The sequence below is a fragment of the Photinus pyralis genome, unplaced genomic scaffold (assembly GCF_008802855.1).
Source record: "Photinus pyralis isolate 1611_PpyrPB1 unplaced genomic scaffold, Ppyr1.3 Ppyr1.4_unclustered_Scaffold822, whole genome shotgun sequence".
Classification (NCBI taxonomy): Eukaryota; Metazoa; Arthropoda; class Insecta; order Coleoptera; family Lampyridae; genus Photinus; species Photinus pyralis.
The window spans coordinates 1-11,603 of NW_022172335.1; the positions used below are offsets into that span (position 1 = coordinate 1).

The following is an 11,603-nucleotide window of genomic DNA, read 5'->3' on the forward strand; positions in this document are numbered from 1 at the left end:
TAATTACAACTCCCTCCAAATGATTTCTGATGTGTTTAAATAAGTAACTTTATCATCATTTCTAACTTTTTTTTTGTCTATACGACTACGTAAGTGTGTTTAATGATAAAATGGGATTTTTCTGTATGTTTGATTATTTTGCTCTATAATTGGTTGTACTGTTGGGCAAATATATATATTATTATTCTTATTATTATCTGGTGAATGTCGCGGAATTTTATGCGGTCTGCGTATGTATTGCAAGTGGCATCAAAATGACAGTTTAGTCTTTATTGGCGTATGGCCTCGCACCTGGTCGAGGTCGAGGTCGGCGGTAGCAGCACTCTGGCAGGTCGGTTTCAGTAGCCTGTGGGTGTAAACTGAACCGGTATAAATAGCAACTCCAAGAATCTGACGGGTTAAAACAAATGACACAAAAGAACTTTCGGGGTCTGTAAAAACAATTTAAATATTCCTACAGGAACGATTGCAAAACGGGTGAATTCGCTACGAAATTTACGTTCGCTATCGGCGGCAAGACAAACAAGACAAACAATTAATAAATAAAACACACAAAGCTCACTCGTCGTCTCCTTGAGCAAATAAGTAAAATCAGAAACTATAATTTCTCAGTAACGAAGCGCCCAACTTAAACCGTTTCTAGATACCGGGTGTTCAGCAAAGCTGGTCGACTTAAAAAATATACGGTGTGGTCATTACTTTGTATGGAAACATCAAGGCAGAAAATGGGTATGAGGTTATACATCTTTGCCGTTCTAACACATGGCATTTGGGTTCAAGAGCAAGTAGGTTTCTAGTTTTATGAACCGCGGGCGGTGAACCAAGAATGACGCTCTACGAGATAACAGCAGGTAAGGCATGTTTGTGAAGGAATGGAGAACATCTACTTAAAAGCGTCAACCCAGTGACAAACATGCCGAACCTGTTGCTATCTCTTTTTGGCGCAGCAACTTCCGTTTCCGGTAAAGATGTATAACCTCAATATCAACGTAAGCGCTAGTCCAATATGCAAACTTACTCATTTTACCGACTAAAGTCCCTAATAGTGGTTCAGTTGACAGCACAATATGGTGGCATCGAGAACTGTGCTGGCCTGGGTTGAGGAGATAATGTTCTTTCTTTCCTGGTAGGAAATTGCCCTGTAGATTCATGGATAGTGACAGCAATCATCCCAGAAAGTGTTTAAAGAAGTTCTGCCGATACTTCCTATCGATCTTTGTTATGCACTATACCAACGTTTTTTTACGTATTCCACTTCTGACACCAGTAAATTATGTTTGTGTACCTTTTCAAGGAAATAGTAGAAGATTGAACTTTAACTAAATTTTATGTGACACCTTTTGACTTTAGAAGTAATTGGGTTGGTTGGGTTGGGTCAATTCTTATAGTCTTCATATTGCAAAATAATTATTTTAGGCTACTTTCGTGGATCGGAAGATCATCGAGACCCCTGTAGACTGTGCGATTGTCACGGTCATGGAGACATATGTGATCCCGTTACTGGCGAAAAATGCAATTGCAAAAACAACACTGAAAGCGACATCTGCCCTTCGGGACCGTCCGGAAAGAACTCGGCTCAACCGTGCTGGATGCTTCAATGTTCAAAATGCAAAGAAGGTTACATAGGCACGCCGAAAGCGGGTCATCAGTGCTACAAACAAATGTCGGTCGATTCAAAAATGTGCTTTGATGCTAAACCGATAGGTAGCTGTAAACTATAAATCGCATCAATTGTAACTTTTCTCTTACCAGATGAATGCAAGATGAAACCGAAACCTTTACATCCAGGCGAAATGGTATTCTTTGTCGTACAGCCCAGGTTCATGAATGTAGATATTCGAATAATGATAGATGTCACTCAAGGCAAACTGAATGTATTTATGAGCACCCATGACGATACTTATGTTGTTTTTCCTAACGCAACCAGTGGATTTCACGAAATTGACTTTGATCCACAATACGGTTTATGGGAAAACGGATCTCAGAAAACTGATGACGTAACATTCGAGAAAGACGCAATCGGTTTACGAACTTACATAACAGTAGAACAGCCAAAAACTATGTTGGCATTAAAAGGTTTAAAGGATCGATTGGTAATTACGTTACCTGAGGTATGTTTTAAAGATAGCGAGCGATTGAAAGTTATTTTCTTTTGTTTAGGAGCATCACAGTTTAGAATCGACGCGATTTTATTTAGTTCTGCAAGCCGTCGACAGTCCCGAATTGGATAAAAAAGTTTCATATGGAATTGTATTTTTTAGACAAGATCAACTACACATTGACCTCTTTGTGTTTTTCTCTGTGTTCTTTTCGTGTTTCTTCTTATTTTTGGCAGCTTGCGTCGTCGCCTGGAAGGCGAAACAGGCGGCCGACGTTCGGAGGGCGAGACGGAGACATGTTGTCGAAATGTTGCATATGGCCAAGCGACCTTTCGCAAGTGTCACCTTAAATCTTGCAGCCAAACCGAAGCCAAGGAAAGCTACTCACTATGATCTAAGGCCAGTTGCGGTTGAACCTACCGGTACGTTTTTGTTACTTGCTTGTTTAATCTAAGACCTAAGTGGTACATCTGTATTTTCATTAAAATACGACAAAATATGAGACAGTAGGCGGGTTTGTCAATCGGTGGCGGCATTTTAAAAACGCATAAACGGATGTAAACGCAATTGAAAATGTAATTCCGGCATGTGGGCACTTGGTGCGAATGCGCTAAATGTACAGTGACTGTATAGGGATAGTGTGGCCATATGCTCCATGTCCGCCATAGTTCTTACAAATTTGTCCTTGAATTGATTCATTTATCAGAATTGAGAATATACAACTACAATACTAAAACAATATTCGCGAAAATCTGTCCTATTGTACAACGGCTGAAACAAATGAGTCCAAAGGTTGCTAGATATCACCTTTGGGCTCGTTTGTTACAGCCTTTTTACAATAGGACAGATTATTCTCACAATCGATTCCGATTTTCCACCACTCCAATGCATTTGGTTAAAAATGGCAGATCTTCCACTACCAATAGAAAATAACACCACTGTATGGCCACACTGTCTTCTATCATTCAATAAAAACACTATAAGAAGCCTAACGCTTATGGAAGAAAGCGCGACATATCCCCTTGTAACCGCATTGGTTGGGACCCCGAACTCTCGCAAGTAACACGAGAAATACTTTTATGCCACCATAGCCAAAAATTAGCTGTGAAAACGTTTTCCCAGTACCTTAATCGCTGAATATTGGCAAGCTGCAATGTAGCTTTACTATTTGGCTGTAGCAGCGCTACTAAAGTTCCAACTGTTGGAAAATAAGCTTGGAATTCCATTTGGCAGTTATTTGGTCATCACATCGCTTAGAAAGCAACAGATTTTGCCATGTGACAGTCATTTAAGTGCGCTGCATTTTAGCTTAAATTTTAGGTGGGACAGCGCTACCTTAACCTCATAAGAAAGCGAATTCGCTTGAAATTCTGTTTGGTTGAGATTTGGCAGTTAGGTTAGTCATTTCAGCCGCGAATTCTGGCATTCTGGATTAAAAAAGCAGCTGATTTGTGTTTATAAGTATATAAGCGATTCTTATAGGTGTTATTATTAGTTATGGGGAAGTTCAAACTCTCAAGTGCTAATTTTCAAAAATTGAAAAATTTCAAATTAAGTGGAACCTATTATAGACACATTAAAAAGTCGGTGAAGTCGGACTTTACAACTATCAATGCTACGAAAGAGTACGAAATAAACTTAATTGAGGACAATGTAAACCATTTAAGTGAAACCAATGATATACAAATCCCTAATCAGGTGTGTGATTTTACATTTAAACCAATATTCTACTTTAAACCTTTACCTATACACTTACAGAAACTGCCTCTTTCCTTATTACCAGTTGATGAAACAATCGATTCATCAAACAGTGACGATCAAGAATGCGTTGAAGAAAGTTATTTACGAAATAACAGTGACTCGCAAGATGAAGATGTAATAACTTACAATTTCAATGAAAAGTTACGACAATGGGCCATTTCATTTAATATCTCTCATGTTGCCATTACAGCATTGTTAACGATGTTACATGTACTTAAATTACCTAACCTACCAAAATCATCAAGAACACTTTTACAAACCCCCAGAGAAACAACAATTGCGAAAATGGGCAATGGCCATTATTGGCATAATATGGACTCGAAAAGGGAATTGTTAACTTACTACCTAAGATTGATAGTGCAACTAATTTAGAATTAAGTTTCAATATTGATGGGTTACCAATATACAACAGTACAAAAATGGAATTTTGGCCCATTTTGTGTTTAATAAACAATATGCGAAACTTGCATCCATTCGTAGTGGGCATTTATTGTGGTACCACCAAACCACCCAGTGTTCAGGGTTATTTAACACCATTTGTAGAAGAAATAAAACCTCTTTTAAAGAATGGGATTTTCATTAATGGAATAAAATGCAGTTTAAAGGTGAGATGCTTCATTTGCGACACTCCAGCTCGTTCATTTGCAAAAGGTAAGGATACTAAGGTATAGGAAATAGCAGAATTTAAATTTTAATTGCAGGTGTTGTGAATTTCAATGCATATAACAGATGCACAAGATGTACGGTCATTGGAGAATACAATCATGAATCTCATCGTATGAGTTTTCCGCGCATTGATTTGAACGTAATTTGGCTCAAACACTTAAATTATGATTAAAAACACTACTATTAATAAACAAAAACAACGCTTCGCTTAACACTCGCGAGTTCAGAACTATTCGTCATGTTACAGATTAGCGCAGATGGATATTTCGATGCACGCAATTTGGTATGTTTCTATAGACGGTAAAGGCAGGAGTTCGAATCCGACCACCTCCAGAGAATCGCTACTAAAAAAAGTATGTGTAGGTGAAAACGATGGCGGTTGCCAACGGTATGAAACGCGCTAATAAAAAAAATGTGTATGGTAGGAACAAATAGGATCCGCAGAAACACCAATAATGAATTAATTTTATTTTTTTTTCCTTTTTAATAAAAACAGATTTAGGCTGCAGTTTGGTCACAGTGTTGGCTGTCGTGACGTTATGACAGCGCATAATTTTAACTGACGTTAACGTTAACGATGCGCTTTTGCTGCTCGACATTCTAACCACCACTGCCAATCCAAATGGCTGAGGTGACGTCTTAGCAGCTTGATTATGACTCGCCATTTTGGCAGTAGGTACGTCTTCACATCGCTGCTACATTTCTTTCGCAGAAACTGCGCCAAACTATTTGGCTGCGAGTATAGCTGCAAATACGTACTGATGGCCATTATACAGCACGTTGTGTTACTTGGGTGGTCAGTGGTTGGAGGTAGCGACTCCTCCGTTACCGTTACAGATTGAGCGGTTTTTGTATTAAGTCCTATACGACGCTCCCACGAGGATTGGGCTTTTAAACGGTCCCTGGCAGCTTGCCCTTACCATCAGAAGGCTACTTTTGCAACTGGGAGCCGCCCTATAACCAGAGTTCGCTGATCAAGTTCTCCCTTGGTCATGCAGCCCTCTCGGCGTCAGCTGTTCCACCCCGACTTGGATTTGGTTTGCGTTACTGTCATTCGACAGAGTTCCGTTAGGAGCGTTGAGATCGTTACCAGGGGGCACCACTAGTAGTCCCGGGAATAGAGGGTTTTAACTTGCAAAATGAGAAGTAGTTCCGATTTCTTTTGCATGTCATCGACAGTCATCTGGTGGTTAAGAATCTAAGTTTTCGACCTCCCACCCCTTGTGCTTCGCCTGTACCACCCTTAAAACCAAAGAAATTTTGTTGGTTTTTTAGTTTTTCAATCATATCTTTTTATAGGTTCACTTTACAACAAAATATTGTTATCAGAAATTGTAGACCATAAAATTGTACACAACTTTGATATACACTACTTTTTTGTGAAATGTTTATTAAAAAACGATATACATATAAATCACCCTACCCTGCACCCTTACCAAAGTGGATGCATAATGAAACTTGCAGCCCTTGCTAGTGAGGATATTTGAATCACTGTGAGATTGTAGCATTTTTCAATACACGTTTGAAATTAAGAAATTGTCTCACTTCAGTTCAGCTTCAATCCCCCCCCCCCCCCCCATCCCCCGAGGTAGGCATAGATATTTAAACGCTCTTGTGGCGATTGATAAGTTAAGTATTAGAGAGTAATACGCTTATTACCTACATATATTTTCTAAACTTCTATTCCTACCGCGGGGGGGGGGATGAAGCTGGACTGAAGTGAGATAATTTTGTTGTTTCAAACGTATATTACAAAGGGCTACAACCTCACAGTGATTCAAATATCCTCACTAGCAAGGGTTGAAAGTTGAATTATTATTCATCCCTTTTGGTAAGGGTGCAGGGTAGGGAGATTTATATGTATATCGTTTTTTAATAAACATTTCACAAAAAAGTAGTGTATATCAAAGTTGTGTAAAATTTTATGGTCTACAATTTCTGATAACAATATTTTGTTGTAAAGTGAACCTATAAAAAGATATGATTGAAAAACTAAAAAACCAACAAAATTTCTTTGGTTTTAAGGGTGGTACAGGCGAAGCACAAGGGGTGGGAGGTCGAAAACTTGAATTCTTAACCACCAGATATTCTTCTATAAATAAAAAAATTGGAACTACTTCTCGTTTTGCAGGAAATGGTCCATTTTCAGTCTCTATTTCCCGGACTATAGTAGGTTGACAGATGGCTAGTCAAGAGAGTTTTTATTTCGGCATATTAGGACTTAGGACCAATGCTACCGAGCTCTTCGCTCTAAGTTACTGGGAGCACCGTGACTGCTTCTTCCAGAACGTCGTTTTCCCCCTGACCTTTACCCCCCAAAATACTCATTACAAAAGGAAAATTCGACTTTTTAAGAGAGAACGTTTTGAAGGAGAGGGTCACAGTGCATAAACATCTTATGATAATTATTAATAAATAAATCCACGATCTTTCCATCCATAAAAATATTGGGGAGATCATAAATTTATTAATTAATAATTTTATCCCAAACGTGAGCAACAAACCTTCTCATCGAAATATCTTATGGTAATTGAAGGAACAGGAACGCTTAATCTTTCATTTTGTACCACCCAGACCTCACGATTCTACATTATCCCCCAAAATATTAAATTTGATGGTTTTTGTTTGGGAAGACTCGAGGGCCATTTTCAGAAAACTATCACGGGAGTCCTTAGGACTGAACGTTTATAGAGAGAATGTAACTCGGCCGGGGGGTCTGAGCCATCTCCTCTAGAGTACGAAAAGGTAATGGTAGTTGTAGGAATTTCTGAATTCTCCCCCCGCCAAAATATTTAATGGTTTTAGAACATGATAACGTTTAGGAAAGGGCCATCAAACATAACACCGCAAGCCTGTATGGTCCTTTACGAAACATTGTCACGGGAGTCCTTAGGGCCGAACGTTTTTAAAGAAGAACGCAGCACCGGGAGTCACAGTGCATAAAAATCTTTCGAGAGATGTACAAAAGGAATATTGAGTCCGTTTCAGGGGGCGAGTTCCTTACACCTGCACCTCGAAGGGAAAGTCCAGCATTTCAGGAATTAGGGCAACTAGGGTCGTATTTTGGTTCCATGAAATTGCTTTGTTTACGTTTTGGATTAAAAGACACGGACATTCGCATGTATACCAATAAAGGGGAAGCAGAGAAGTTAATTTCGCCATTTCTGTGTAAAAACGTTTTGCAATTGCAATAGTTTTTAGATCTTGGGAAGGAAATTTTGCCTTCGCTTTAAAATTCCGGGAATAATTAGCGAACGGAAAGCCGGATGCATTTGATTGGTGCATTTTTTTTTATGGACGAATCGTAGCGAGTCTTGCAGCTGTGACGTCACGATCACAAGCTTCCTCACGTGACCAACTGTGTCGTTGCTGCCGTTACTGTCTTTCCAAGCGTGTTGCATTTCTTCGGTTTTCTGTTAATTTGCGAAGTGCGATATTAAAATAAACTTTAAAAAAGTCAAATAAAAGACGGGGGCAATTGTGGGACATAGTTCGTTTCGGTCCATCATACGTAAATCCGTGTTTAAACGTAAGATTAAACTACGAAAAGTTATGGCGTCCCCTTCTCCTTTTCGTTTCGAATTTAAACCGGCGTTTGCGTGTAGGATCTGGGGACGCTTAACACGTAAATTTTGATTTTGTTGTTAAATTCAACCCTTAAAGTAACAAAAACCGGCGGGGAAGTGTTCGCAAATTGGTCTTTTGAGTGTCGTGTTAAATGTTATCCGAAGAACAAGAAGATGGCGTCCTATTTTAAATTCACTTTTTCGCGTTTAAAACTTAACGTTTTGTGCACATTTTTCGTTTTTGGAATCAAGACGCCCAAGATTTCATGGATATGATGATTTGAGGTAAGTTTGTAGACCTTTTAAGTTTCATGGTAACGATTACGATAATGCTTACGTTCACCAAACGAAGCGCTTCATGAGCGCTACTCTAGCAAGGTTTCCTGCTCGAGTTCCCGTCCGATTGCACTGTCGAGGTGTACATACCACCGTTAACGTACACACAGCAACTCGAACGAGAAAACTTGCTAAGTATTCTCGTCTTCGGGTATGTGCTTCGTCTGGTGAACGTAAGCAACGCTTTTAAGATATGACGTACCTTAGTATGACAGTTTATAATAAAACAACTTGCTTCGGTATATTTAATTTCCGATTCATTTTATCAGGCAAGATAGGGTTCCTTCATTTTGCTACCCTTCACAGTAATCCGAATAACTAGGTTATGTCACATTCGTCCAAGTCGACGTTTAAGACAGCGGAAACTTGCAGAACGTTCATGCTACTATTGTGACAATTCCATTGAAATCCTGGTACTCACGGTCAAGACTGTTGTAGTTCTGTGTTATTTCGTTAAACTTCCTCCTGTGCGCTAGACCTACGTTTCTTAGCTTTACAAACGGTTCCACTACGTCTAGTTTGAAGGAACCTTTACCGCTGGCAGCACTACCTACACAATTCCAATTTCAAATCGGAAATTTCAAATTTAAACGAATCTTACCAATTTTACCACTTCCGTTAAGCTTGCCACCAAGCAACGGGATCCAATCTCCACTGTAAATATCCTCGTTATTGACATCTTCTATCGGACATCTACCAACTTTACGAATGAGGGTCGAGTCGTAAGCAAACGAAGTAAAAAGACACTCTCATCGTAAACATTTCACAAAATGAGACCGGATATCGGCTACCAGGATTGGCATCCCAATTCTTCCACAATCTCTTCATTTCCTTATCACTTCAACAGGTGATTTATTTGAAACTTAACTTTCATGCATGAATTCAGATTTATGGTATAAATAATGAACTTTATGAAAGAGGTAAACCATTGGCGTTCAATCTAATTTTTGTGGCAGGGTCTTTCTACGTCCCTGGATTAATTTCGCTAGTGCAATGATTTTAATGTTTACAGTGTTTTCAAAAGGCACAAAGCAAATGTGATCATTTCTCATATTCAAGGACGTGGTTAAAGAGTTGCAGGGCTGTGTTGTGTTGTTGACGTGCAGTTTGTCTCTTTCTTTTCTTCTAGCCGTCAATTTGTATTTTTAGCGGATTTTTCAACGAATTTTGGGTGCACTATTGCAGGCACTTTCTCTGTCCGTCCGAGGCCCTAACTAAACTTGTGCAGTTTTCAATATATTTAGTTCGTTCTTTTCGTATACTGAGCGCATGCACAGATTAACAGATACCTATATTTTCGAAATTTTTGAAAAACCACAGATGTTTCTAGTAAAGGCAAACGTAATGGATGCCCAGAAAATATCAAAAGATTGATTAATTATTGAAACATTTTGATTTAACCAAGCGATCGATTTTAATTAAATGTATTTTTCTTTTCAGTTCTAGACGAACGTGTGAAGTGCGGGGGTTGTGTGCAGTGTTTCATCTCTACTTTGGTTGATGGTTCTTCCCAGGACAGACTGAATTATTGAGGCTAAAGGGTAAGTGTCCATCCCTTTTTATTGCAAGTGTTTATTGCTCAATTTCTTTAAGAAAACGTTCAAACAAACAAATGCTTGACTACTGTCCCAGTCAAAATTTTCAATTGTTTTAAACTATACCTATTTTAATATCATTTCTAACGTAAATCTTCTCGTTGTTACAGATTGCAGAAAGGCGGCCTCATAAGGTAGGATTTTTCCTTTTATGCATGGGTGTATTAGCATGTCATTTTTTGTACGGGGGGAAAAGTGAATAGTGAATATCAACCAGAAGGAAGACCGATCATTGTTCTGAGCATGAGTTTCGTGTAATAGCCCTATGAAAGTTGCAACAGTCTTCCCTGTCTGTCATCCTGGTGACGAAAGATTGACTGCAATGATTCTTATGATAGTCTTTTTCGCATCAGCGTCCATCAGTTTCCTTCATATTGCTGAGTGTGACTGAGTTCAGAGCCACCAGCGTTGTGAAGCAAACAGATTTTCTCTGCGAATAAGCCTAAAGAATCATTGGAGCCGTTTTTTCCGTTCCCAAGCTGAGCGACTTTGATGGTTATTAAACTTTCATTTATTATTGCACGAAGTTCAGCTTAGAGGAAGGTAAGTGCGTGGTCATAATATATTAATGAATTATTTCATCAACCAAAACACTCTTTGTGTGGTTACCTACTTACTAAACTCATCAATTGTTACAGAGCCATCGACGTCGCTCAACCTGCTGGCGAGGATTACGCCGACCGCCAGTGCTGGATTAAGGATTTCTGAGGCAGGGGGTTACCTCCGTACGAAAGCCCCCCTCCGCCCCACCCCTTATCAAACATGTCAGTGCCATCTTTTATCTTTTAAGACTGTCATCAAACAATTGAAAAAGAAACTAAACTTTTTGGTCCTTTAGTTTATTATTGAGATTATTGTTTTTAGCATCCAATTATTTTGACACACTTGCTTGCCACACTCTGTGGCATTTTTTAATGGTCAATAAGAAGTTACAGATATTTTTCAAACTCCAAATTTTCAAAATACCTACTCAGATTTACGAGAAATAGTAAAAAATTCCAATTTCATGTAACACCTAACATTCGCTTTACTTGGAGTCCCCCGGGTTTCCAGGGCTGTAGCCTCATTGTCTCCTTAATCCAGCACTGCCGACGACCTCTGCGATGGATCAGCTCGAATTCATGCCTGCTTGTGACACAGTTGAACGATTATATGGACATGGTCACGCAAACGAGGTGAGTACGCCATTACCCTTAACAAAATTCCCTAAAACAATTTTTTTACAAACGTAACGTAAAGAAAAAAAAAGATTAATAATAGACTTATCATTAGGATTAGTATATCAACATAATGATCTTTTTATTAAAACCTAATATCAAATGTAATGCAAAAAGTACTTTGCCTTTTGCTCTTTCTTTCAATAAAGACCCTCCCCCCCCTTATACATATATGTTTTGGCGTTTTTTAACTTAAATTTTTCTTGTTGCAGATTCTCGAAGGGCTGCAATCAGTGGCAGATTAAGGATTTCTGAGACAGGGGGCTATCTACGAACGCCCCCCCCCCTCAAGCTTTTAACTGACAAATTCGTATGTTACATCCAGTGGCGGATTTAAATTTTTTGCGCCCCTAGGCACACCGC

At 39.0% G+C, this 11,603-nt stretch overlaps 1 protein-coding gene and 1 long non-coding RNA gene across 2 annotated transcripts; both read left to right on the forward strand.

The window, feature by feature from the left end:
- Positions 1-725: 725 nt before the first annotated feature.
- On the forward strand, positions 726-2,568 carry LOC116182943 (multiple epidermal growth factor-like domains protein 8). Its single transcript, XM_031503506.1, has 4 exons — positions 726-785; positions 1,389-1,704; positions 1,753-2,111; positions 2,161-2,568. The coding sequence occupies exons 1-4, from the start codon at positions 726-728 to the stop codon at positions 2,551-2,553; spliced, it is 1,128 nt and encodes a 375-aa protein (XP_031359366.1). The 3' UTR covers positions 2,554-2,568.
- Positions 2,569-3,229: 661 nt separating this feature from the next.
- On the forward strand, positions 3,230-4,879 carry LOC116182947. The gene is made up of 3 exons (XR_004147659.1): positions 3,230-3,797; positions 3,858-4,511; positions 4,562-4,879. It is a non-coding gene; the product is annotated as an uncharacterized LOC116182947 (long non-coding RNA).
- The last annotated feature ends 6,724 nt before the right edge of the window (positions 4,880-11,603 follow it).